The sequence below is a fragment of the Erigeron canadensis genome, chromosome 7, assembly GCF_010389155.1.
Source record: "Erigeron canadensis isolate Cc75 chromosome 7, C_canadensis_v1, whole genome shotgun sequence".
NCBI lineage: Eukaryota > Viridiplantae > Streptophyta > Magnoliopsida > Asterales > Asteraceae > Erigeron > Erigeron canadensis.
The window spans coordinates 9,791,388-9,819,353 of NC_057767.1; the positions used below are offsets into that span (position 1 = coordinate 9,791,388).

The 27,966-nt window shown below is 35.7% G+C and overlaps 2 protein-coding genes across 2 annotated transcripts; both read right to left on the bottom strand.

The window, feature by feature from the left end:
• Window positions 1-2,570: 2,570 nt before the first annotated feature.
• Window positions 2,571-4,904, bottom strand: LOC122608933 (probable serine/threonine-protein kinase PBL23). The gene is made up of 3 exons (XM_043782002.1): window positions 4,899-4,904; window positions 3,840-4,808; window positions 2,571-3,497 (listed from the first exon to the last, which is right to left on the bottom strand). The coding sequence occupies exons 1-3, from the start codon at window positions 4,902-4,904 to the stop codon at window positions 2,571-2,573; spliced, it is 1,902 nt and encodes a 633-aa protein (XP_043637937.1).
• A 12,441-nt stretch (window positions 4,905-17,345) lies between these two features.
• Window positions 17,346-23,030, bottom strand: LOC122608934 (probable receptor-like protein kinase At2g23200). The gene is made up of 5 exons (XM_043782004.1): window positions 22,095-23,030; window positions 21,677-21,823; window positions 19,771-19,819; window positions 17,764-17,849; window positions 17,346-17,381 (listed from the first exon to the last, which is right to left on the bottom strand). Exons 1-5 carry the CDS (start codon window positions 23,028-23,030, stop codon window positions 17,346-17,348), a joined length of 1,254 nt encoding a protein of 417 aa, XP_043637939.1.
• Window positions 23,031-27,966: the final 4,936 nt, after the last annotated feature.

A 27,966-nucleotide genomic window follows, 5' to 3' on the forward strand; every position in this document is an offset into this window, starting at 1 on the left:
CACACGCAAGCTGACTTTAACCGTTACATTTTGATGATGGTTGAGAGACACACGATTTTTACTCATGCATTGCTTGATCATGTCGCATATATACATACTTTGTGCATTCCTTATTGCTATGCATACTCTTTGATGTTGATATTACTCATGCATAAGTGTAACACGCATCACTCATTCTTGTTGATACATTATTGGCTTGCTATGTCATGGGTTTTACTTTCAGTTACCTATCTTGGTTGATGTTGAGCCTTGTAAAGGTTACTTGTAAGCCTTTACTTACCTTACTTATCGTGATATTTGTCGATGGTTACTTGTGAACCATTACTACGAACTCACCAACCTAGTGTTGACTTTGTTTAGTGCACTTTTCAGGTATTCGTGTGAAGTTGGAGACTTGATGGCTATTTGTTGTTACTGCTAGATACTTATGTTGGACTCGGGCTTGGACTTTTATGGATCAAGGATTGATTCTCCCATTGCTTTACTTTATGCTTAGGATCGATAGCCATCTTTTGATTGTGCATTTTGTACTTTATATTGAGGTTTGGATTCACCGGACCCCTTTTATTCATTTAGACTTATTCTACGATAATTCCATGCATACGCTATATCTTTTCGGTAATATTTCGAGCCTAGCTCGGGGTGTTTCAATATGTCACTTGGTCTTAAATCACATTACACGTAAATGCACATTGAACACATAATTTTATTTAACACGTTAACGCAAATAATACTTAACGAAAACTAAAAGAGACTGATGATAGGTCAACGGTCAAGGTAAAGAGATTCAGGATGTTACATGTAGGTCACATAACAGGCCTACAGTTGTTGTACACTCTTTCCAAGACATGCCAATTAAGCCCTTGCACTTTCTAATCCATCATAATCTCACTTAATACTTGTTTAATGCCTACAGGAAGACTTACCGAAACTTTAAACATATCGGGAACACGTTAGACCTTGTTATTCAACTTTTTAATCATATATCACTTTATCATAAGTCATATTAAACGTAAAGAACATTACCTACATAATCTCGTAATCATTATCAAAAAACATATATATCTTCTATAACCTATAAAACCTTACAGAACAGAAACGTTGACTAATGACGTAGCCAATGGTCATCCAAAAAGATTTCGGATGTTACAAAAAGGGATATGCGGAAAGATAAAATAAAATAAAGCAAGGGATGGTGTTTGCGGCTACTAAAGGAGGGCATAAAGTTTATACCGGCCCATTCCCACAATATGTCAACTACAAATATAACCATCCACCTATAGTAGAGTGTCCATCGTGCTTCAACTTTCAAAAGGTCGGTTATCTAGCTAGATGTTTTCAAGCACCGAAAGTCCATGGCAAGCATCAATCAATGTTATTTCGCTAAATGCTCGACAGCTGTAAGGAGTCAATCCAGCTCCACTAAAGATACCCAACCCAATTCCACAAAAAAAACAATCAAGTCTATCAAGCTAGAAGCCGAGTTTTCACTTTGACACTATTTAGGCACCTAATTATCCTAATGTGTCACGGGTGCATTTCTTCTAAATAATCATATTGCCATGGTGTTATTCGATTCTAAAGTCGATTATAGTCTTCTCTACTAACCTTATGTGTGCTATAATGGTTAAATCAATAAATTAAACCATTATGTGCCAAATTGTATTCTAACACTAAATAGTCAATAGAGCAAAAAGTTACCTTAGGGTTATGTTATGAAAAAACATATGATAGGGGAGAAACTTGATAATATGGTATACCAAGGGATATGTAATGAAAGTAAATCTATATATAAAAATTTTAAAACTTGATTCGCGCTTTGTTACTCAACAGACATAAATGATACTCTTTGCAGAAGTCATAATTTTTAGAATGAAATATATTATAGAAAAGAAATCTCATATTAGTCACTACAATCAGCCGATTGTACAGAAAATAGTATTAAAGTCATTACAAATTGTATTGAAATGTATATGTTCATTATCCTTCCAAATAATCACACAAGATTAAAGAACATCAAAAATATGCTCGACAATGTTGATTTTTGGTATCGTAATCTGTAGGCACAAGCCACGATCTATGCAATGAATAATGTGTAGTGCAAGAAAATCTTAACTGAAAAGATGTTTTGGAAATGAAGAGAGTCAAATGTGAATTAATGGGGCTTAAAATAAAATGTTAAAATGAATTTTCAAACACATTAGACAAGACTTAAGAGGTTATATTCCTTCATTACTATTAGGCTTGGCTAAAGTCAATTCACACAAGCCCAAAAACTCATATATGCCTAAAATCAAAGGCTAATAGCTAATAAGTATATCAACGAAAAACCAACTAATATCTCAGGCACATAATGGTAAATTGACACACGATATTAACATTACATAACTTAATATCATATTCACATATATGCACATTAATAATCAATTAGTGAAGTAATAAATAGTTAACACTTAAAGGAATTAACGACACAAAAAAAGGTTAACGTTTGACTAACGGAAAAGTCAAAAATATAGGGAAAACATTTAGCATGTTAAAACTTTGGAAAGGGAAAAGTATATTAATTTACATCATAAGCTTTTATAACTTACTTGAAGTTCCATTGCATTCTTAAGCTGTGCTAATACTACTTTTGATGTTGGTCGTTTTTCTCTATCATCGTCTAAGCATTGGTAGGCAATGTTTTGAAATGTAGTCAATGATTTCTGCACAATTTCATACTTTATAGCATGGAACACCACCTCACTTTGTTTTCCTTCTTTAAAGATGTCCTTAATGAAACATGGTAGATACTGACCCTTAAGTTTGTAGATTTCAAACGTTGTACTCCCGCACAAGATCTCAAACAACACTACCCCAAGAGAATAAATGTCAGACTCCAGGGTTAAGAATCCAGTTTTTAAGTACAAAGGATCCAAGTAACCTTTTGTGCCGCAAGCATGATCGATGACATAGTGTGTTTCCTTGTTTACTGTACTTATCATGGAAAGACCAAAATCACCAACTTTTGCCTTCCAGTTATCAAACAATAAAATGTTAGCAGCTTTGATATCCCTATGTATCACTATCTCTTGTCCATGACCACCCCCATGAAGGAAGTCTAACCCAGATACAAAATCGATGCATATATTAAGACGGTTTTTCCATGTAAGACTAGTATCACTCAAATATTTATCAAGGCTTCCCTTATGTGCATGTTCGTAAACAATGATTTTTTCATATGTTTCGTTGCTATAGCCTACAAGACCAATGATGTTCTTATGCTTATACTCATAAAGAATTTGTAGCTCATTATAAAATTGTTTCTCCCCTTGACCATGCTTTGTATCTAACTTCTTTGCAACAATAGCATACTCTCCGTTACCACCTTTTTCTGCAACTCTTCCTTTGTATACCCTCCCAAAACCTCCTCCGCCGATATCATTCACACGATTGAAGTCCTGTGTTGCCAACTTAATTTCTTCTAGTGACATCCTTAAGATGTCCTTGTTGTTTTCCTATGAAAATGGGCATTGGATTAACATGTTACGCCATATTAGCGTCATAAATATACTTTCACATAAAATTAAGATTAAACTACTTTGTAGGCAATGGGAATTCGAATCCATGACCTGCTGCTTGAATCTAACTACGGTAATCCCTTTAACCCGGAAAAATTAAGCTTATAAGTTAATTAATAAATTTTCTAATATATATACATATATACATATAAGATTAAATCTTTGTGATAGTATATGTATCCTATCAACATGATCTTTTAATCATTAAGTAAACTGATTTGCCATTGGGGTCAATAGAATAAGAAGAATAAAACTGTATATGTACTAACATCAACTTACCTGAAAAGACAATGCATCCTTAAGTTCTTTGATAATAACCTTCAAAGTCGGACGTTGACTCTTCTCTACTGCAACACAATGGCTTGCAATGTTTATAAATGTGTCCAATGAATCTTTGTTGGGTCCTTTGTTTAACAGAAAAATGTTTTCGCTATTTTCTCCTCTCAATGCATAATCCACATTACTATATATTGTTCCCTCATCCAACCATCCCCGCACGAGTTCATCCAACCCTTTTTTAGATAATCCACATAACATTTCAAGCATAATCACTCCAAACTTATATAAATCCGATTCTTTCTTTAGCTTTATATTCTCGCTATATTCTGCATCTGTGTAACTGTTAGGATTAGGTAAATAAGGGGCATTGAGATAGAGAGCATCATCTTCTCGATTCGGATGCAGGTATATTGAACTTCTAAAATCAGTAATTTTTGCCTCCCAATCCGTGTTCAACTGAATTATGTAACTATCAATATTACAGTGATACACTGCCTTTCCGCCCTCCATATCATGGTGAAGGTAGTTTAATCCGTGTGCAATATCAAGGCAAACTTTCAAACGTGTATCCCAAGTAAGAGTTTTGTATATCAAACAAGTAGAAAGCTTTTCAGTAGAAAAATACTCATGGACAAGTATCATATCACCATATTTCATACAATATCCAAGAATACTTTCTACGTTGTGATGCTTACAATTTAAAAGGACTTCTACTGCTTTATAGACCTCTTTTTTTGGAAATTTGATGTATGTTATCTTTACAATATAACGCCTCTTAGGTAGTTCGTCATTCTTCTTCAAATCTATGGAGGTAAGATATTCTCTATCAACACATTTAAGCTCTGCTTTGTAAGTATCATTATTGTAGCTGTCAATCCCCTTATATTTCTTCGAGAATGTATTGAAGTTATTTGTAGCAAATTGTATGTCCTTGAATCTAATCCTTAAATGTTTAAACTCATTATGTACCTGTAATATTTTGATTTCATAACTTAGTAATGAGTATTGAATCCATTATACTTTCTTTAAAAAATGAAGTTTAAATTAAAAAGAAATTACTTCCATGTTGTTTCGGTTATTTAAGCATGTTGATTGCTAATATTTATGTTATAATATTTACACTTAGTATACTTACATACAAAGTACTTTTCATATGCTTATTTGCAGTTTTCAAATATCATTTGCTATAGTTTATTATCTATAGTTTACTTATACAAACCTATTTTTATTAAAAGTGTGAACCCCATTTATTTCGTTAATTGGCTAACAAATAGGCGCGAGGTTATTTTCAACACCTTGATTTTTTATCAAAGATGTAACTTATAGGTTTTGTTCCTCGCATGATAACACATGTACATTGAATTGTTTCGAGTAAAAGCTTAGTGTTGTATGCGTGATTCATCTATATGTGTTCTATTAGGCATAATTTGCATGAAACACTTAGCAGCCCAGTTATACGTGTTATAATTGGCCTTGGTATATATAGATATATGAGTGTTATGATAATTGTGTGTTATCACTTTCAAAGTTTGCATGTTATGAAACACCTTTTCGCACTTCATGTGTTTAAAATTCTGGGTGCTCTTACATTTGACCTTGTAAGTGCAGATTGGTGTGATAACAGAAACGTAGATTTGATTAACTATTTTGTTCTTTAGGATTTTTATGTAATCGGTTAATAATAGTCGTTAGGACTTGTGTTTGTGTTTTAATGATTACTTTGGACTTTATTATGAGATGAGTTCATGTTTATTATTATATTTGAATCTACCAATGGGGTGAAACCCCAGTGATACCACCCCTTACCATAGAGTTCTAGGCAGCTAAAAGGTGCGGGTTTGAATCCTTGCTAAGCAGATTCCCTCTCACCTATTTCTCTGGGGAGTCACCGGGCTGTAGTCTATGTGGTAATGACTCAGGGTACCTATTCGGTACATGGGACCAGAGGGTTCTTACCAATTTGCCTTTTTTTTCTATTTGAATGTTATATTTAATGTTATACATGTACAAAAGTGTAGAGCCAAGGTTAGAAATGTTGTAAAACACTTAAATGATGGCAGGACACTACTGTTCACGTAAAAGAGAAAGAGCGTCAGAAATGATATTTCGTTCTGACGTCAACACCGAATTTGTCCATATTGATGGACCGCACCTAATATACTTCGTGTGAAGTCCAAGCTCACACGAATTACTACAAAACAAATATAAATACACAAGAAAAAATGTAAATTAAGTGACTATTTTGATTAAGATGTTGAACTATTGCAATATAAAACACCTACACGAATTTAATAAGTCGTGTATTGCCTTAGGTCGATTATTATCTAAGTAATTGACAAAAGGACTGATTATTTAAGATAGCAAACTAGTTATCTTGAGAGGTTTCCGCATTCTCAACATAACAAATCACGTTCTTGTTAACGATCGGGTTACTAGGGACTCACAGAACTTGATGCTCGCATAGCTTTTTCTTTTCGTGTTAAAATCCTAACAAATATATTTCTTAACTATTACCAAACATATGTATATAATTGACATAACTTCAAGATCCATAGTTCAAAAGATATTAGTAATTTTTAAGGTTAAAGTTTTCAGAAATAAAATCTTAATATAATGTTATAGATATGAAATTTGTTGAGTCCCATTGATATGTAACAATTTGGTGATGGCAATCTGACAGAAACAATTAATAATATTTTGAGTATTAATATTCTAATCTATATATGTATGAGTCATCTTAAGACATTCATGGTGACACAAATTACACTTCATTCTGTGCAAATAATTATCTTATGTATATATGTTTTCAAGTAAAACTATACTGAATATAGCATTCAGATCAATTAAAACACATGTAATGAAAATAGAATAAGAACTTGAGTGTGCAAGTTTATTGTCTGAGCATAGGAATTGAGCATCAATCCAATGTACCCTGTGAAATGTGAACTTTATATTGTGGACTTTATTTGTTATTTACTTTTATATCTAATGTTGGTACATGGTTATTTATTTTGAACCGCAAAAGCAAATATATATTAATCACTATAACGGTCAACTAGAAAGAGACTAGAGACCAAAGGTACAAAAAATCTAGAGATCCAATAATCATGTTGGTACATGATTATTTGTTTAGTGTTTCAAACGAACTAGACCACACAAACTAGGCTCATACTAACTTGGCTCAAATGAACCTTTTTTTAGATGAAGCTCGTTACGTACAAAACCCACAGTCCTGCGTGAGTGAAGTTCGTTTGAAGCCAACCAAAATGAATCTCGTGCAAAATACTTTATAAACCTAAATCTAATTTGTGTTTAGATAAACCACTACATAATGTCGTGCCAAAACTATATCTCACTGCTTGAAGGTCGGTTACACCTTTGTGATTAATCAAAAAGCTATTTCATTTGTATAACATTCCTATCGTAATATCGAAAAGGTTATCTTGGAGGATTCCGCACTCCAACATAATCATAGAAACCATGTTAATTGCCAGGGGACTTACATTTGTTGATTCAAAGCATCCGACTATGTTTAGGGGAGAGGTAGTGAGTACTGCTTGACAAGTGTTAAGTATAGTTTTGTTGGATTCAAGCTGTTTATAAAGAAAATTTGGAGAGGACAAACAAATTCAGAAATACTTAAATCTCTGGTTCTAGAGCTGAGTCAGCTTGGACTGATCCAAGTTGAGTCAGCCTGAACATCTTCAATGTAAATATAAGAAGATGGTATTGTTTAAGTTGCATCAATTAGAAGATTTGAACTTGGTCTGAAGTCAAAGATGAAGATTAAGGATAGAAGGCCAGGATGATAGGTGGAAGTCAGCTTGGTTCTTAAAGTTAGCTTGGAAGGTACGAATATAGCTTAGATTATTGCAGGTGCTCTAATGTTGTTACACAACTCTGGATAACTATCATGTCACTGGATAAGTATCAGGAAGGACATTCTAAGTGCCAGTTGATGATTGTAAACATTCTATGGGGTGTCCATTATCATGTGGCTGGACAATCATATTGGAGATTTGATAAGCGTTCATTTTGTGAAAAGTTCCGCTATCATAAGGACACATGTCAATGCTTAAATGAGTTAATATTCTGGAACTATTGGTACTTAATGAGTTTGATATAAATGTAGGTTCACGGAAGATGCGAGTGAGGATAAATGGCATCAATCAACTCAACATGAAGGCCTGTGAAGTTACAAGACACAAGGATGCAATTCTGAAGTCAAACGAAGCAAATCGGAGTGCAGCAGGAAGGACAAACATCTTTGGAGCCCATCTCCAGCACCGCTGGGCGGCCTAGTTCAGCAACCAACATTTTTCCTATTTATAGTCGAAGAAACCCTCAAAACCCTAAGAGAGAACCGATTCAGCAGCCCTATCCACCACAAACAAACCCTAGGTCGACTTTGCAGATTCCAAGGAGGTTTTGGAGCTTCTAACACCTTCTGATCTTCATATTCTATCTAGATATATCTCTTTTATTTTCTTTTAGTTGGTAAACCATGTCTTTCATCTTTTTAGACTTTATTATTCCTTTATTGACTGTAGATCAAAACCCACTCAACAAGGTGAGTCCTCAAAACCAAAAGGTGTTGCAAGATATGATAAGTACTCTAAACTCAAGCTAAATTACAAGAAACTCAAAGCATAAGTTGCTAAGATGAGTGAGAAGAGTCTTGTTGCAAGAAATTGGGTTGAGAGTAACACCTCCTCTAAAGATGAAACATAAGAAGATTCTCAATGTTTCATGGTCAAAGAGCAATCAGCCAAATGTCAAGAAATCAAGAAGAACTGCTCAATGGCCAGTCAGCTCACTCTGCATCTCAATGCATTTATCTGGAACTTTAGGAACATGTTTTGTCCTAATCAATTTTGGTGATGATTCTCAAGGAAAGACAAAAGTTTATGGTTCTCAAACCAATGGTCCTCTCACATTCATAAAAGTCTCATATGTTAGTGGACTTAAATACAATCTGATAAGTGTTAGCCAATTGTGTGATACTGGCTAAAGTAAGATTTCGAGCTGATAAAAGGATTGTTGTTGATCTAGTAGGAATTGTTGTTCTGATTGCTGAAAGAGATGAATCTCTTTACACTTTTGACATGAGCAAGCCCACAGTGCTGAAGAAAGTGTCTTCTCAGTCCAAGACTCAAGATAAGCTTAACTGGTTGTGTCATAAAAGACTATCTCATATGAACTTTAAAAACATTAATAAATTAAGCAAAAATGAGTTAGTGTCTGATCTTCTGGCTATCAAGTATCAGAAAGACAAGTTGTGCAGCGCTTGTGAGAAGGGCAAACAACACAAAGCTTCTTTCAAATCAAGATCATGCTCTACAATTGAAGCTTGTCTAGACTTCCTGCACATTGATGTCTTTGGTCCGGTTAATACCCCTTCCTTGAATGGGAAAATGTATTCTATGGTCATTGTTGATGAATATTCAAGGTTCACATGGGTCTTCTTTCTCAAAGCTAAGAGTGAAGCTGCTAAAGTTATCATTAATTTGATCAAGATTGACGAAGTCCTTTACAAAATGCGAGTAAGGCAGCTTAAAAGTGATAATGGGTCTGAGTTCAAAAATCAAACTTTGCACTCTTTCTGCATCAGTAAAGGTATATCTCAGTGCTACTCAACTGCAAGAACTCCATAACAAAATAGAGTTGCAGAAAGAAAAAACAGAACTCTTATTGAAGCTACAAGTTCTATGTTAACTCAAAATGGTGTGAAGGTTCACTTCTGGGCTGAAGTTATTCACACAACTTGCTTCACCCAGAATATATCATTGATTGTGAAAAGACATCAGAAGACAACATATGAAGTGTTGAAGGGCAGAATACCTGAAATAGGGTTCTTAAGAATGTTTGCAGTCCTGGCTTCAATCTAAATCAAATAGACCATCTTGGCAAATTTGATGCCGAAGCTGATGAAAGATTTTTTTTTTATTATTGGTTATTCTACACCCATAAAAGCCTATAGAGTGTATAATAAAAAAAATTAGAGTAATTGAAGACACGGTTCATGTAAAAATAAATGAGTCATCTAGTACAATCAGCTCAGCTCAGGAAGATGGTGATTTTGACTTTGAAAAGCTAGCAATTCCTAATTGTGATCCTCCTACTAATCCTATTTCTGGAGATGGCAATGCATCTGTTGAGGGGGAGATTCCTATTTTTCACAATTTGGATGAAGAAAACAATTCAGCCTCATGTTTCTACTCACACTCAGCCTCAACATATAAATGAAACAGTTTTACCCATCTGTGAGCCAATTCAAGCTGATGATCATTTTAGCACAGCAAATTCAGGTGTTCATGATCTCAACAATGATCAGGTTGAGTCAGTGTCTGAAGCTGATCCTAAACCATTTGAAGATGAAGTTGTGGAAGAAGTTCAGAAGTGGACAAGAAGTCATCCCATTGATCAAATCATTAGAGATCCCACTTCAAGAGTTCAGATAAGAAAATTTGAAAAAGCTCTCAGTGACCCATCTTGGGTAAGTGCCATGCAAGAAGAGTTTACTCAGTTTGAAAGGAACAAGGTGTGAAAACTGGCACCTAAGCCAGCTGATAAGACTATTGGCACCAAGTGGGTCTTTAGAAACAAGATGGATTAAAGAGGCATTATGACCTAAAACAAAGCTAGGCTGGTCGCTTATGGTTACAGATAAGAAAAAAGATTAAAAGTATATCAAATGGATGTGAAAAATGCCTTTCTAAATGGCAAACTTGATGAATAAGTTTTTGTACATCAGCCTCCTAGTTTTGAAAGTTCCATGCATCCAAACCATGTCTACAAGCTTGACAAAGCTCTTTATGGACCGAAGGAAGCCCTAAAAGCATGGTATGATACTCTATCCAAGTTCTTACTTAGCAATAAGTTTGAAAAAGGTATGTTGACAAAACTTTGTTTGTGAGAAAGATTGAAAAACATATCTTGTTAGTACAAATTTATGTGGATGACATTATTTTTTGTTTTACTAGAGATAAACTTAGTTAAAGATTTTCAGAGCTAAATGTCCAGAAACTATGAAATGAGTATGATGGGAGAACTAACTTATATTCTTGGTCTTCAAATTAAATAGTCTAAAACTGGTATTTTTATTAATCAATGAAAATATGTTAAGAATTTACTCAAGAAATTTTGTTTTGACAACTGCTCTCCAATGAAAACACCTAGGGGAGCTGCCACCAAGCTGAGTGAAAATGTCAGTGGCAAACCAGTTGACATCACAGGTTATAAAGGCATGATAGGTTCTTTTTTGTATTTAACTTCTAGTAGACCATATATTATGTTTGCCACATGTTTTTCTGCTAAGCTTGTCCTATGGAATACCATCTTCAAGGTGTTAAAAGAATTTTTAGGTACCTTAAGGGTACACCCAATCTGAGTTTTTGGTATCCCAATTACTCAAGATTTGATCTAATTGGGTATTTAGATTCAGACTTTGCAGGTTGTAAGATAGACAGGAAAAGCACAACAAGAAGTTGTCAATTGCTTGGAAATAGATTAGTCTGATGGGCTAGTAAGAAGCAACACTCAGTCTCAACTTCTACTGCAGAAGCTGAATATGTTGCTGCTGGAAGCTGCTGTGCTCAAATTCTATTGATGCAGCATCATCTTGCTGACTATGATATCATTGTGTCCAAAACTCCCATTTTATGTGATAAAAAAGACAAGTGCAATTGCAATCACCAACAATCTTGTTCAACATTCAATAACTAAGCATATTGATGTCAGATATCACTTTATAAGAGATCATTTCGAGAAGGACAATGTGGAACTTCATTTTATTTCAGCAGACAATTAGCTTGCAAACTTATTCACCAAGCCTCTTGATGAAGCAAGGTTTAATTACTTGCTGATCAAGCTTATTGACCTTAGTTTTTATCTAAGGATGACCAAGCTGAGTCAGCTTAGCTTGGAGTCAGCTTGAACTTTATTTCGTAAATTATTCCATATTTCATTTTTGTTTGATGCAAATAAAATATTGTTTTCACTCTTTGCTCACTTTCTTCTTTACAAACCGCAACTGTTAATCCCTCCAACGGGTAAAAAGTAACCGTTAGGGTAATTGTGTTGTAATTGTGAGAATATTTCAATATATTGATACGGTCATTTATCTAGGAATCTTTAGGGTCGCACACATAGAACGGTGAAGGCTTAATTGAACTTCATATAAATAACAAAAAAAATCCATTAGAAATGAAAATAAATATAGGTTTCCAAAAACATATTTAAAAGTTTCGAGCGAGTCCAAAATGGGATTGGACATCAAGCACCGTGAGTCGACCCAAGGTCGACCCATGGGGGTCCCACTAGGTCGGCGTCGAAAAGGAGGAGCGAGAGAAGGAAATTGTTTCCTTATCCCACATTGATTTATAGAAGGAAACCTAAGGGTTTTCTATGCCTATACAAAGAACCATTATTCCTTCTCGAATCATTTCACCAAAAACCCTTTCTCCTCTCTCTTTTACATGTGGAGTTCGACACCCATCAAAGGTGGAGAGCACCCAAACTAGTTATTTTTCTTGGTAGATTTATTTGTTATAATGTAAAGTTATAGCTAGCACTTAGTTAAGTGCCGAAGATCCGTTCGTGTGTGCGGAACTATTGAAGGGTGCCATTTCGGGCTCTATCTCATGCAAGTAGGTCACGTTATTCTTGCTCAAAAATAACATCTTCGGAGGTCTTCTAAGAGGTTAGTTGTTCTTCTTTATTTATTTATTTGTTTAGTTATTATATGCATGTGCGATAGATCTTATTTACGGAATTAAATAGTTTTAAATGTTTTATTACATGCTTCTGCTCTAGTATGTGACTAGGTTAATTACTTGTTTATTAATTGTAATTTGGATAACATTAATATGTTTTAAATAATTAATCGGTTTTAATTATTTTCAAATTAAACCTTTGTGTTTCATAAAAGTTTAAAATGTAAGACTTGATTAATGAACAATATTTACTCATGGAATAAAGGACCCTTGGTTAATAAAATCCCAACAGTCGTATCAGAGCCAAGTCACGTCAAAATATACTAACTAAGGCGCTCAATTATTGATGTAATTGTTTACTTATATATTTTTGAGCAGCATCGATTAACTCATATATTAGTATATATCGAGTTATGTCTATTATGTTAGATAATTGTAATCCTAACCATGTTCATGCATGCATGACTAGTGTAAGTAATGATGCCCGTCGTTTTACAATAGAGATCATATTAAATAGTTTAATGACATGCATATAAAATTTTGTAAAACTTGTGAAATGTTATAATGGTGTTTTAACTAAATGGTACAATAATTCGTTTTGATTGCATGCGAAATGAATTGTAGTACAAACTTTAATGACGTAAGTTTATTAAGATGAAACTGATTAGCCTTAAACTGACTCAGTCTTAGCTATTCAAGGTGGTGATTCAAGTACACATGCTAATATCCCTGAAACTCCTTCTTCTTCTCGTCATTCTTTTCTTTTTCCTGGGGGTGATGAAGTGAGCCCACAATATCCACTTCTAGCCAAACCCTCACAAAATCTACAATTTTGCAGGGCCAAACTCCCAAATCCCCAAAAGAAAAAGATCTCAAAAGAGAAAGGGAGCCTTAGTTAAGGGGGGACATGCTGCAAAAGCTTCTAGAGTGTCTTCATACCCCCATGAGGCAAACTCTACAAGGGAACAATCCCAAGCTGACTCGGCTTCACCTGGTGTTCAGCCGATTCGCTCGTTTGCGTCCTCCAAAAAGGGTGCAGATAAAATGGGAAACTATTTATGTTGTATCCACGGGAAAGGATACACACATTGAAAGACAGACCTCTGCCCAAGGTCATATTGGTGTCACAAGCTATAACATCTTCATTTCTCCAAATCGAGTGATGAAATCACTAAAGGGATACTCCCTTACTTAGCCCATCACCAAAAAGAGTCGAGTCATGTGCACAAAGGTTCATTTGGAACTGTGTAAGAATCAAAAGGAAAGGTACTCATGTTGATTCTTCTCTTTTACACTATGAGTTTGCAAAGGCTGCCAATGCTTCACTTAGATCACAAAGTGGAATATTGGCCTTAACATTCAGTCCCAATGAGGCTGTGGTGACATAACACAATACCAAAGAGGGGACAAAAAACTCTACCCTTAACATTACACCATCTGCAGTCGTCCCTGCCCCTGTGGTAACACAAGGGACTGCTTTTGGTAATATAGACTTCCTTTGTCAAGTTCTAGCAGCTCATCTTGGAGGTAAGGAACCTACTGACGCTCCTCACAAAGTTGGTAGGCAAGCACCCATCACCACCACATGAGGTGATCTATCATTTCATCAATTAGATGCTCACCCATCTCCAAGAGATGTTCTAGTGACTGCCAATGCTGAAGTTGATCAATCAGATCAACTATTGTCAGCAAGCACATGTCATCTTGAACAAAATGTTAATTCTTCTCAACCTAACATTCAATTGAAAACTTTGGTTCCACATCTTTAGACTCACTCTCCTGAGGCAAATCACCATATAACTCCTCCAGCCACTCACATCCTAGATTCCCATAATGCACTGATCTTTAGGGAAGCCAGTGTTCCTCCTGAGAGGATTCAGACTGAAAAGCCCATTACTGGTCCCGAGTTACTTGTGCCATTTGACGTGCTTCTGTCTTGTTTTATGTGTGCGATTATGTGTTTGATGTTGTGCTTTATGACGTACTTATTTGACGTGCTTTTTGTGTGCATTGGAGACTTGAGACTTTGAGACATTGGACTAAGGCAGGTACCGTAAGGCCGGACTTTGAGACTTGAGACTTTTGGACTTATTATGGCGTAACTCTGCTCGTTATATATTGAACTATTACTTGTTTAGACTTAAAAGAAATCGACAAAAGACTTATTTCTTGACTAGACTTTTGACATAAAACCTACGAACTCACCAACCTTTGTGTTGACACGTTTTAGTATACTTTTCAGGTACTCAGGCTAACCAAGGATAAAAACTGCTATGCTAGGCTTAGACTTCGGAGTTTAGTGCTCCTTTATTTATTGTCAGACTTTAAGGCTACACGCCTTGGATTATTTCTTTATGGACTTGGTTGTAATAAGCTATTTTAGCACTATTATGACTTTGAACTCATTTTTTGGGAATATATTTATTATATTCTATTTCATTTAGCAGTATCCATGTAATTCCATGTCGTGTTGTACTTTTCATGACACCTCATGTTTCCGCCAACGGTGGGGTGTTACAACCTAGTTGTTAACGGACCTATCAGGAAGGTGCAGTAGCTCGTTACGGCACGAAGGCTGCTCTGTAACGAAGGCTATAATCTATGGATTTGATCCAGATTCAAAAATATTCTTGTTGTTGAAAGATCTATCTATTACCCCACGTGGCCTCCAGATTTGATGAGCTTTTTAGGACATCTCCTTGATGCCCTCATGTAACCCTGAGTTATGAAAATATTCCAAGTTATGCTTAGTATTCCACATGATTAAACTTCTCAACCAAGCATTCATGACATTGATACTTTTTATGACATTCGGGTCATGGTGATATATCCTTACAACGGGATAAAGGTCTAACACTATGCATCGTCACAAACCAGTTGCGCTATGAAGCATGTGGGTCACGAAGACTCGCATCATCATAACACAGCCTCATTCATGAGCTATGCTACAGAGGGTAATCAATTAAAACGACGTCTACTATAAAGGCTAGCCGAAATAAGGTCCGAATATTCATATCAAGATCTGACTTTTCCCTACAAAAAAAAGAGGCTACATATCCATAGGTAGAGTATTAGGGATGGAACCCGCGGGTAACAGGTGCGGATACCTCTTTCCAGTTACCATGCCCGCGGGTTTTTCTTGATCCGCCAATTCGCGGGTAAAATATATGATCCATGTCCGCTATCTGCGGCTATATAAGTTCACAGGAAGATCCGTAGGTTCTATATCACCTTAAAATTATGATAATGGTAAAAAGCGATGATAATGGTAAAATGTTAGAAATTTTAAGCGGTCGATCAAATTAAAGTAATAATGCTATGTAAATTGGAAACAAATAATCAATGGGCTACAAATTAAGAATGAAGCATTAAGATTGGAACAAAAACTCTAAACATAATACGTAAACGATTTGATATTTTAAGTTTTAAAATTTACTAATATGTATCATAAGTATAATTTTTATATAAAATTAAAAATAGTATGCGTGTTTGACGGATTATCCTATGGATTTTACTAATGTGTATCATGGGTTTGCGGGATGGATACATCCATGACGGATATGGTATATCCATTACCCGTCCGCAATCCAAAAACGGGTACATATTTATACTCTATGTATCCACGGATGAAATTTATTGAAATTACCCGTCCATGACGGATGGGTATCCGCGGATTACGGGTTTTATCAGTCCGTTGCCATCCCTATAGAGTATAAAAACATCACGATTAAGGAGGAATGTTTGCCCCGTATCTTGAAGATCTTTTCGCTGCCACAGACGGCCTCTAGATTGGAAGACCTCTTTAATGCTATATAATAGCCTTAGACCCGAAGGTCCATTCGCAGACCTTTCGGAGTTCAGATTCGAAGGATCCCGCATGCCTTATATAGCCTCAGGTCCGAAGGCCCATCCAAAGACATTACATAGCCTCGTGTCTGAACGCCCATTCGCAGACCTTCCAAAGAAGATCTCGCAGATCCTACAAAGTTCAGATCGAAGATCCAGATGCGGCTTAGGTCCTATAGACCTTACATAGCCTCAGGTCCGAAGGCCCATCCTTAGACCTTACATAGAATTATGTTTGAAGTCCCATTCGCAACTCAGATCCCACAGATCCTCCAAAGCTCGGATCCGAAGGTCCAGGAACAGCTAAGACCCCACAAAGCTTACAAAGCTCAGATCCCGAAGTTCAATCCGCAGGCCTTCCGTAACTCAAGGTCCTAAAGGTTCCCTAAAACCTTCATAAACCCCTTAAATATTTTCACCAGCTCAGAGCTCAAAAACCGAATGTACTTCACAAGAAGAATCCGACTATGTAACTCCGTTTGTCTATCGTGCAAAGGAGATCTGGATTTATGGATAACCTCCACCACTAAGAACCGTTATTCAAACTACCCAAAAGGTGAAAAAGCTTATACTAGCCTTTCCAAAGAAGGTGCAATTATTTGGGAGAACCGCAAGGATTAATCTTGGCATACTAAGGAAACACCTCAGTTTAGCCATAAAAAACCACCAGGAAAAGATGCTCAAAGGTGTGAAACTTTCATCACATAATTACACATACCACCTATGATACATAGTCTCTAAACAAGTCTTGTTAAGAAGAGTTGAGTAGACGAACTCCCCTTGGTCCTCTGAGCAAACAAAATAACTCCGAAACAAAGCATCACCGTTCGAACAAGCCTTCAGTACCAAAGGACCATATACAGGGGGACACCCATATAAGTAAACCCCGGAGATCCAAAGGACCAATATATACTCCAATAGACACCTGCACATACAATGACAGCTTCTAAGCTGCAATATTCACACAAAGACGGCCTCTATGCTGCAATATCAACAAAAGCAATTGTTAAGTTGCATAATATCCACAAAACGCAACAATGCGGAAGCCCAGGATCAGGTATAACAGTTATACCATCAATAAGTTTACTATGATAGACAGCTAGATTCAAGATAACATACTCTGGAAACCCTTCGAGACGGGTAACGAAGTATGTTCAGGAGCGCGGACCACAAGACTTCACAATCTCAGAACCACTGACAAGAGTCTCACAAACATATGGCACAACTCTAGTATAAATGAGCAATTACGAGTTTCTAACACTTAGCAACGAAGAGTATGCCATCCCCAAAGGCTTTGCAACGAAGAGTATGCCAAAGCCAAAAGCTTCATATCGAAGAGTGGATCAGCACCAAAGACCATGTACCAAAGACCGATCAGCACCAAAGACTATGTAACAAAGATTGTGCTTCAAAGCATCATCGAGGGTGGAAAGCAGCTGACCCTCAGAGCCTACAAAATGATGCACAATGATCATGCTACATAGATATCCATAGCTTATGAAGCCGGCGACAACCACATTTCTATGGTAATAGAAGATCTTAGGAGGAAAGTTTAGCGAATATCTCATTGATTACTGGTACGTAGCTTCTACTTAAAAGAATAAAACCCTAAGAAGAAATCGCCACCCCCTGAAAATCACTATAAAACCTATCCTTCGTAAATACCAACCAAATTTACGTGCATACGAATAGGAATAGAGCATCGTGAAAGATGAGACGTCTTGGTCCTATCATGGCGCAAACCCTGTAATGTTAAAAGAGGAAATGGCAGGTGGAAGATGTGTGTTCATTTCACTAATATTAACAAAGCATGCCCCAAAGATTGCCACCCCTTGCCGGAGATAGATTGAAAAGTAAAATCCTCGACAAAACACCAACTGAAATGATTTCTAAGTGCATATTAAGATCAGATGGCTGAGGAAGATGAAGACAATATAAATTTTCACAAGTAAAGGGATCTATTGTTTACGAAAGATGTTGTCTGGGCTAAAGAACGTAGGAGTTGCGTATCGGTGCCTGGTTGACAAAGCATTTGCCACATGGATTGGCGGAAACTTGGAGATTTACATAAACGACATTGTAGGGAAGAAAAAACCTCTTATGAAACATTTGGGAGACCTTCGGAAACCTCCGAACAATCAACCCAATCCGAATAAATGCTCATTCGGAATTAAGGGAGGAAAACTCCTAGGGTATTATAACAGCAACAAAGGAAGACGCCCTAATGTTGACAAATTAAAACAAGTCTACCCACCAAAGACAACAAAAGAAGTCCATGGACTAAACGGGGAAAGTAACTTATTTCGAAGAAATAAGACTTACAAATTATTAATAATAAAAATTTTAAAAATTGAGGACAACGACAGTTGGAGTAGATCAAATGAAAAGATGCAAGCAGCAATGTGATAGGAAAGTTGATATGATATATATATATAATGGCCACAAAACAACCCTAACCGCCGATATAGCATCTCGAGATATGTAACGGCTGAGAAATTGACTTTTAGGAATTAAGGAATTTACAAATTATACTCTGGGAAATGACAAAGTAGCCAGGAAAAGTCCAACGCCATGCTTATTTAGCAAAAATCATCACCTTGGACTGGGGGGCTTGATGGTGTTTGTCACCCTTCGTGACGGAACATGACCTTCGTGACAGAGTCGATTCTGCGTGACGAAGGTACCCGCTATAAGACTTATCTAAATATGGAAGAAATTATCTCAATCTCTTCCTCCTAAATTAAGGAGATTTGATCTTATCACATATGGCCATATTAAATATCAAGATTTGGCATATTATTAGGAATATTCCCTAAACCTTAAACTTATTCTCCAAGATTACCATCCCTATATATATGGATGAGTCTAAACCTAGATGGACATTCTCCTCCTCTCCAGAAAACACACACACAGATCTAGACGTCCTCTTCTCTCTATAAGAGATGCTGTAGCAACCTACAACAATACCCACATCAACATATTGCAGTACAGTGACTCTCCTTCCCGAAGCCTCTCACACCCTACAACGACCGGGCAGAAACATCCCTATAAATTCAGGATTTGATCTTATCACTTAGGTCCAATAAAGAAGGAAAGAATCCTCCTGGACTCTTATAGCCTAAGACTTAGGAAACCCTAAAAAGGCTTAACTTTTCCTTCAATATAAATTCTCCTCGGAGGCACGAACTAGATCAAATAGATCAGAGCACATTCTAAACACGATCGAACAGATCGGAAACCCATTCAATAGCATGATCATAATCGGCTAACACTTATATACATTTGATTGGCGTTAAGAGGCACGAACTCTACCTTTATGGAATCGCCAACAAACAACCAAAAACACCCATCATCCCCTTTCTAATTCTAACCTCGGCTTGGTGTACAATCACTAATGATGTTGGTCTTTTGGGACTTACTCTGGAACAACATAGAAGAATCAAAAGTCATCCAAAGATATTTATGATATAATCTATATAGCTACTATAAATCATACGGGTACTAGTACTAGTATTTAAATAAAACGAACCTCCTTTCATACTTCCCCTACCAACCTCATTTCAAAATATTTAAGGTAAATAAACATATGGTAGAACTTAGAACATTATAAAAGTTTCCTAATCGTTCTTAAAACGCAATATGGGTTGTTATGCAACATGTTACAGGACCATGAAATTTATTTTATAATCTTATTTAGGATATTCGGAGGCTTTAAAGTTCTATGACGTTTTACGATCTTTTGCATGAAACGCTTATATTGTTAGTTCTATTAGAAGAAAGATATTATAAAATGAAATTTTAGGAATCTTTTATGTGTAATAAACCTAGTTTCGTTGTATTAAAGAAACAACACAAAAGTACGGAGCACGTACAGTTTATCCCCACCGCCAAAAGTTGATATTCATGTGGATTTTGGTTCCTAGTGCAACTCTTTTAAGGAAAGTCCCATATAGGCTAGCGTCGTCATAAATGCAAGAGATAGCGGCTCAATTGTACGTAACAATATCATGACAAGGGTTTATTCGATTTGACCGAATCATTTACCATGGGAGCACTAATATTGTTTGTTTGTCAAAGAAGAAAGATGGTTGATAGTTCATTTCATTTTCATAAAAATTACCACTAGCATTTTACCCGCGTAATACGACGGCGATAATAGTAGTGGCGGTGTGGTGTGGTATTGGCAGTGGTTGGTAGTGGTGGTGGCTTGACGGGTGGTGGCGGTGTGGTTAATATTGTAAAAATAATTAATGTAAAAAAAGGTAGTGTAGTTGTTTTAAGAGTTGATGGGTCTATGTTGTAAATTAATTTATCAAGGGTATTAAAGGTATTTTAAGTAGAAATATTTAAATTAGTGAATAAATAAGAGAGAATTAATTAATTCCTTAAGGCCAGAATGATCATTTTGTATGAAGACATTTTTATAAGAGATGGTGTTGAAAAGTGTTAGGAGAGAGATTGTGATAATTTTTATAAAGTAGTAGCGATGAGTTGAACAAGTTGACGAAGAAGAACCGAGACCAATACCGATACGTGCTTAAAATGAATTAAAATCTGGATACGTGCTTAGGCCCTGCTTATAGGGGAGTCCCCCGTGGGTCCACCTTGTCCAAGACGCAGGACGTTATAACTACCAAGTGTCCAAAATGGGAGTCTTCGGCCAAGAGTCCTCACGAGGACTACGAAGAACGCACGGTGTGGGCCAGGAGGAGCGGAGGAAGGAATAAAAAAAAAAGTTTTTTTTTCTTTGTGGGATAAATATCTATATATATACATATCTGGGTGTGTGTCTCTCTCTCTTCCTGTATGTATAGTGTGTCGTGTGTGAGTTTCGAAAATTTGCAGGTGTGTGTATGTGTGGTATCTAGAAGACAACATATATACATTTAAGATATTATATATAAAGAATTTTCAATTTTACCTCTATGTCATGATACATTTATGATATACTTTTTCTGTTTTGAAAATTATCACTTTAGCCCCTAAATTCATATTATTATTTTTATTTTTATACTTTTTAGATTTTATTAATCAATTTGAGTTTTTAAATATATATATTTATATACACATATATAGTTATTTAATTATATGTTTAAGTAAAAAAAAATTATAAAAGAATTGATGATGTGACGAAAAAGTTTTGAAGATGTTTGTCTTATAGGCAGGGAGAGTCCTAAGGAGAGTCTTGAGGGGAGTCATGTTGACGTGGCAATCAGGACTCCCAAGGACTCCGGTCCTTATAAGCAGAGGCCTTATACTAATAGTTATGTTAAGTACCTTAAGAAAGTAGGGTCCACCTCCATATGTTTCATTATCATCCTCCTCGTCGTTTTGATCGCTTTCAATTTCATCTTCTGCATCCTTTCCATTGTTCATATCCTTCACCTTTTCTTCATACTCCTCATTTTTTCCATACGTCATTTGCTATATCATATAAAAATGAAGTAAGACATTTGAATCAAGACCGTGCTACCCTATATTTTCAGAATCGAGAGGTTTTTGGTGATACATATATTATAAATAGTACTCATTAATATCGGGGCATAATATGTTGGGTTAAGACATTATTCGGAACTTTATCATTTTTTTCAAAACATTAACAAGCTCAAAAATAACGGTTACAATGCATAACACACGGTGGAAGGGGAAAAGAAACACTAATTAACGACGAATAAAAGGATGGTCGATATCTTACGCTATAATAAGTCGACTTCAAACTGAGTGCTTTTTGAAGTTTCCTAAGAACTTTTTCCACATCTGGACGTCGTGCTCGATCCTCTTGTAAGCAAGAATAAGCTGCTTTCGAGAAGCATTTCAACGATCTCTGGCTCATTTGTTTCAATAAATCAGGATGGATAATTTCATGCATTGTTCCATTTTCATAATGGAATTTGGCCAGTGAAACTAGCAATTTATTATTATCTTGATCATCTTTTGCTTTCCTTCCACACATCAACTCAAATAAAACGACGCCAAAGGAGTAGATATCCGACTTGTGATTCACACCTCCGTTTTTCAAATCAGCCGGATCCATATACCCGTGTGTGCCAATAACTTCATCACACAGGAAAATTTGGTTTCGTCGTTCTTTTGGATGTTTGAGAGAGTATTCAAATCCAGATAACCACGCACCCCAGTCATCATCTAACAAAACAGTGTAACTGTTAATGTTACGATGTATGATATAATAACTTTGGTCCAACGAATGATGGATGTAACCTATTGCACGTGCAAGATCAATTGACACATACAGTCTTTGGCTACACGTAAAGGTTGGGTCACTTAGATACTTCACCAGACTTCCTTTGGCAAAATTATCTCGGTTTATGATGATTTTCTCTTCTTTCTCATCAACATACCCGATCAGTTCAACTGTATTATAGTACTTATGGTGGTTACCAGAAAGCACAGAGATCTCGGTCCAGAACTCAACGTCGGCTTGGCCACGCCTACGGTTCGATCTTCGTGCTACAATATTTGTAAGCTCTCCGCGGTGTGTAATCTGCCCTTTGTAAACATACCCGAATCCACCTTTCCCAATGATATTTTCATCAGAAAAGTTATTAGTGGCTTTTTGTATTACCTCAAGTGGGATTTCTAAGTGAGCAAACTCTCTGATTTCGGTTGCCATATTTCATGTGGTTCTAAATTGTTGCATGTGAATGTGAATATAAGAGATGCCAACCATCTCCGTCCGTCATGATATATTAATAATACTAATTAAAACTTTAAATTTAAATGTCGGTCACGATCTGTGTGATCATTTTAAATTAATATTAATGTTTATTACTATATAAAATAAAATTTTAATAACCGATGTCAACGCACATGCTTCCCATTTTTAATCTGATGAAGATTCACAAATCTCGTAGTCTTTGGATGTGAAAAGTCAATATGAGATTCGCTTTGGTTTTTATATTTACTTAGGGTGTCAGCATTACGATATTTGAAAATAGATTTTCCTTTTTAAAACTACAATACGTCTCTATTATAGTTATTTTAAAAATTAAAAGATTGATTATATATTTATTTTACTTAGAGTGAGAGTATATTTATTGTATTTAGGATGTGTTGTTTTAAAATAAAATTTTAAGACTAGGATTACTTTCAAATTAGACTTATGCTCGCGCAATGCAGGGGTAGTGGTGGTTGTAATGGCGGAGATGGTGGTGGTGACGGTGAGGACGACATTGGTACGGCGGTGGGTCGGTGATGGTGGTGATTGTAAAAATAATTGATGTTAAAAATGGTGTAGTCATTTTAAGTGTTGAGGGATGTATATTGTAATTATTTTATTAAAGGTATTATAAGTATATTAAATAGAGATGTCTAAATTAGTGAATAAATGAACGAGGGATTTTTGGTTTATTAAAGGCATAAAGTTTAAAGAAAAAAAGAGGTAATTTATTTTATTAGATATATATATATATATATATAGGGTGAGAATCCTGGAAGAAGGAGTGTTAAGGAAAGAAGGGAGGAAGGTCCTATTGACCAATCAGAATGCGACATGTGTCTAAATTAAAAAAAAAAAGCGCAGTGGCACTTTCGTAAATAATTTAAAGTTTTGTGAAGCTTGGTCAGCTTCAACTCTCAGTGGGTTGGGTCAGCTTGGGTTGGGTCAGCCTGAGTTGAATCAGCTTAGTTTGGGTTAACTTGATCAGGTTGGGTCAGCTTCTGGTCTGGGTGAGTTTGGGTCAGCTTGGGGTCTGGTGAGGCTAGGTCAGCTTGGGGTTGGGTCAATTTGGGGTCTGGGTCAGGGTTGGGTCAGCTTGACATACAATCTACACAAATGTAGATTATGGGTTTTGGATCAGCTTGGGTTCTGGGTTGGGTCAGCTTGGGTGCTGGGTTGGATCAGCTTGGGTCAGGTTGGGTTAGCTTGGGGTCTGGTCAGGTTGGGTCAGCTTGGGGTTGGGTTAGCTTGACATACTATACACATAATCTACACAAATGTAGATTAATCTACACAAATGTAGATTATGGGTTTTGGGTCAGCTTAGGTTCTGGGCTGGGTCAGCTTGGGTCAGCTTGGGGTCTGGTCAGGTTGGGTCAGCTTGGGGTTGGGTTAGCTTTGCACAATTTACACATAATCTACACAAATGTAGATTATGGGTTTTGGGTCAGCTTGGGTCTTGATCACGTTGGGTCAGCTTCGGGTCTGTGTCAGGTTGCATCAGCTTGGATTCTGGGTCAGGTTGGGTCAGCTTGGGGTCTAGTCAGGTTGGGTCAGCTTGGGGTTGGGTTAGCTTGACATAATCTACACAAATGTAGATTATGGGTTTTGGGTCAGCTTGGGTCACGTTGGGTCAGCTTCGGGTCTATGTCAGGTTGAATCAGCTTGGATTCTGGGTCAGGTTGGGTCAGGTTAGGGTTGGGTTGGGTCAGTTTGGGGTTGGGTTGGGTCAGTTTGGGGTTGGGTTGGGTCAGCTTGGGGTTGGGTTGGGTTAGCTTGGGGTTGACCAAGCTGACCAACTAAGCTGACCGAGAACCTGGGCTGACCAAACTGACCCAGGCTGACCAACCAAGCTGACCACCCAAGCTGACCACCCAAGCTGACCCAGAACTCAAGCTGACCTAGAACCCAGGCTGACCAAAAGTTTGATTTATTTACAAAAAGGCCACCGCGCAATTTTTTTTAAAAACGACGTGTCACTCTCTGATTGGTTAATATAACCTTCTCTCCCTTCTCTCCTTAACACACCTTCTTATTTGATCTCTCTTATATATATCTATATATATAATAAAACATAAGAATCCTAGCCTTCTAAGCTTTCTTTTAATCTAAAGCTAATTTTAAATATTGCCACATAGGATTTTATCCTACGTGGCATCTCCATACATTTTTTACAATATATTTATTTTATAACCTTTATTTATTCTCAAAATAATCTATTTTATTTTATTAAATATAATATAATATATTAATCATAATTATATACACAAGATAAAAAAATAATATTAAAACTCATATTAAAAAAATAAAATAACGTCCATGCATCTACTAAATTGGCACACATATTTGACAAAAATAATATTATTTATTAAAATATATACAACTTTAAAGACTATATCAAATTTTAGAAATTATTTAAATATATTATTAGATTATATATGACCAATCAATTTTGTTGTTTCTTTTTTTTTTTTTTCTTTTTGCCGAAACTTTAACTAAAGTTAGTTGTTATTCAATTCTAATCATAAAACAAAGTATATTATATAATAAAAAGCAAAAACTATAATGATTTTCTCTTAATTATCTTATTGGGTTTTTTTTACTTATTCGTATGCTATTTATGTGTATTTCATATGACTAAATTTATGTGTATTTTATATGACTAAATTTTTGTCATGTTTGGTTTTTACTTTATACATATTATTACGTTTGATGAATAGATAACATGCTACATTATTACGCGATTTACGTTTGATTTGTTGTAGTGTTAATCTATAAGGTGAATACATTTTTACGCGATTTATGGCTACACAAATGGTGTTGTTGATGATATCAAAATATCTTAGGTTAAATGTTCTTAGAAGGGATGAGTAATCACTATAGTAGGTTAAGTGACTGTGTTATCGACATGTCCGAAAAAACAAAGGGTGACCAGAGTGATACATGAATTAACCATGAACTATAACATAATCAATTTTTACATAATAAACCTATAGAATAGCTATTTACTAATGTATACTTTTTAGCTAGTCGCGCATCGCGCGGAGTAAAATACCTAGTGTGTATATATATATATATGGCTAAATCTAGAATGAGTCTTTCGTAGCATTCTAAAGATAGAATTTTGAATTATTAAATTTTTTAGCATGTACCAAACCACCCACACATTCCGTCATGCACCTTTTTTAACTATTAAATTCATCTATCATATGTCGTGTATTTTGAGTTGACTAAAAATGCATTCATTTTATTCAATTTTAACCAAATTATAAATCTTGGTTTGTTTGTTAACGGTGTATTAATTTACTCTTGGCGTGTGTACTTGGTCTATGTATTATGAACTTGCTTGTGGCTTAACGTTTTGTTGGTCCCCTAATAATAATAATTCATTTTGTTGGACATTAAAAAAAAAAAATTTAGGACGTCAGGCATTACGATTTGAAAATAGATTTTGTGTTTTAATATTGCGTTTTAAAAAAATACGTCTCTATTTGGTTTTTTAAATTAAGTTTTCTTTATGTAAACGCAAAATAATAAAAAAGTGATTAATTTTATCTTGTAAACCTAATAGCTATATGTATTTTTGTAACACCCGTCGTTTGGTTTATTCATTAAATGGTGTTACTAGTCATATCATTAAAATAAGTTCAAATGGAAACCCATCGGTTGGCCAACATTAAACAGCCGACCACATTATCAATACAAGTCATTATTATCTACACATAAAGTAAATGTCTAAAGCGAGCAGCCACTATGGGTAATCTATAGCCAGCTTCAAGATCATCTACTCATACCTCACATCTTCTCACATCTACCTGCTCACTAATGTCGGGCCTGAGGGCACAGTACATTTTAAAAGAGCAAGTGTTAGCTAACGAATTAGCTAAGTAAGATAACACCAAGTTTATAAAACATTTGTCCATTTAAAACATTATAGATTAGTCATATTTCATCTTTAAGGCACATATCATCACAGGTCATCACATATATCATATCACATCTTGCATTACACATCTCTCATATAGGATGGGTAATCCTAAATGTGCCTAGTCATCTTTGCATCTCACGTATAACATCTGAACATATTTATAGTTGTGACATAAGTCACGCATCTCATATAACGTATACATCTTTGTAAGTGTGTGTAACAACCGTCTCATACATGTTTTAAATAAATTCCTCGAATCGTACTTTCGCCATTAGAACGGCTAGACAGTTCAATTTATCCAAGTTCTTGACGTGCTTTAGACTTAAAATAGGTGCTTATATGAAAGTCAAGTTGATCTTAAGTCTTGATTTATTGGACGAGTTCATGGTTAAGTTCAACGAAATATTAAAGTTCGCTTCATAAACGTTTGTGTTCATAAAAGTTCTAGTTCAAAATGTTCGCAAATGGTCCTTGCATTTATTGAGTTCATTAAATATGAGAAAGGTATAAAAGAAAAGGAATGGAAACCCTTGAGAGAGAAACCACTATTCATTCTCTTCTCCATCTTTCTTCTCTCTCTCTCTCTAAAAACACACACTTGCAACCACCATAAACACACACAAAAATCATCTTTTGATTTTGGGTTGTTAAACCAAAATCGTTTGTACTTTTAGCATCCTTGTGATAATCAAAACATATTTCTAGAATCAAAACTCAGGTAACAACAACAAATTTTGAATTTTTGATCAAATTAAAAGTGTACTTTTTCAAGTTTATGTTCTTGATGATTTGGTCCAATTTTTGAATGAAAATCGTGTTAATAGTTAATGGGTTTGTGTCTAAATGTGTTTAGTAACATTTTTATAAACAAATTTGGGTCATAACATGCTTTAATCTACAAAACCCATTTTTGAAAGTGAGGGAAAACTTGTTCTTGATGTGCCACACCTTGTTCATGTTATA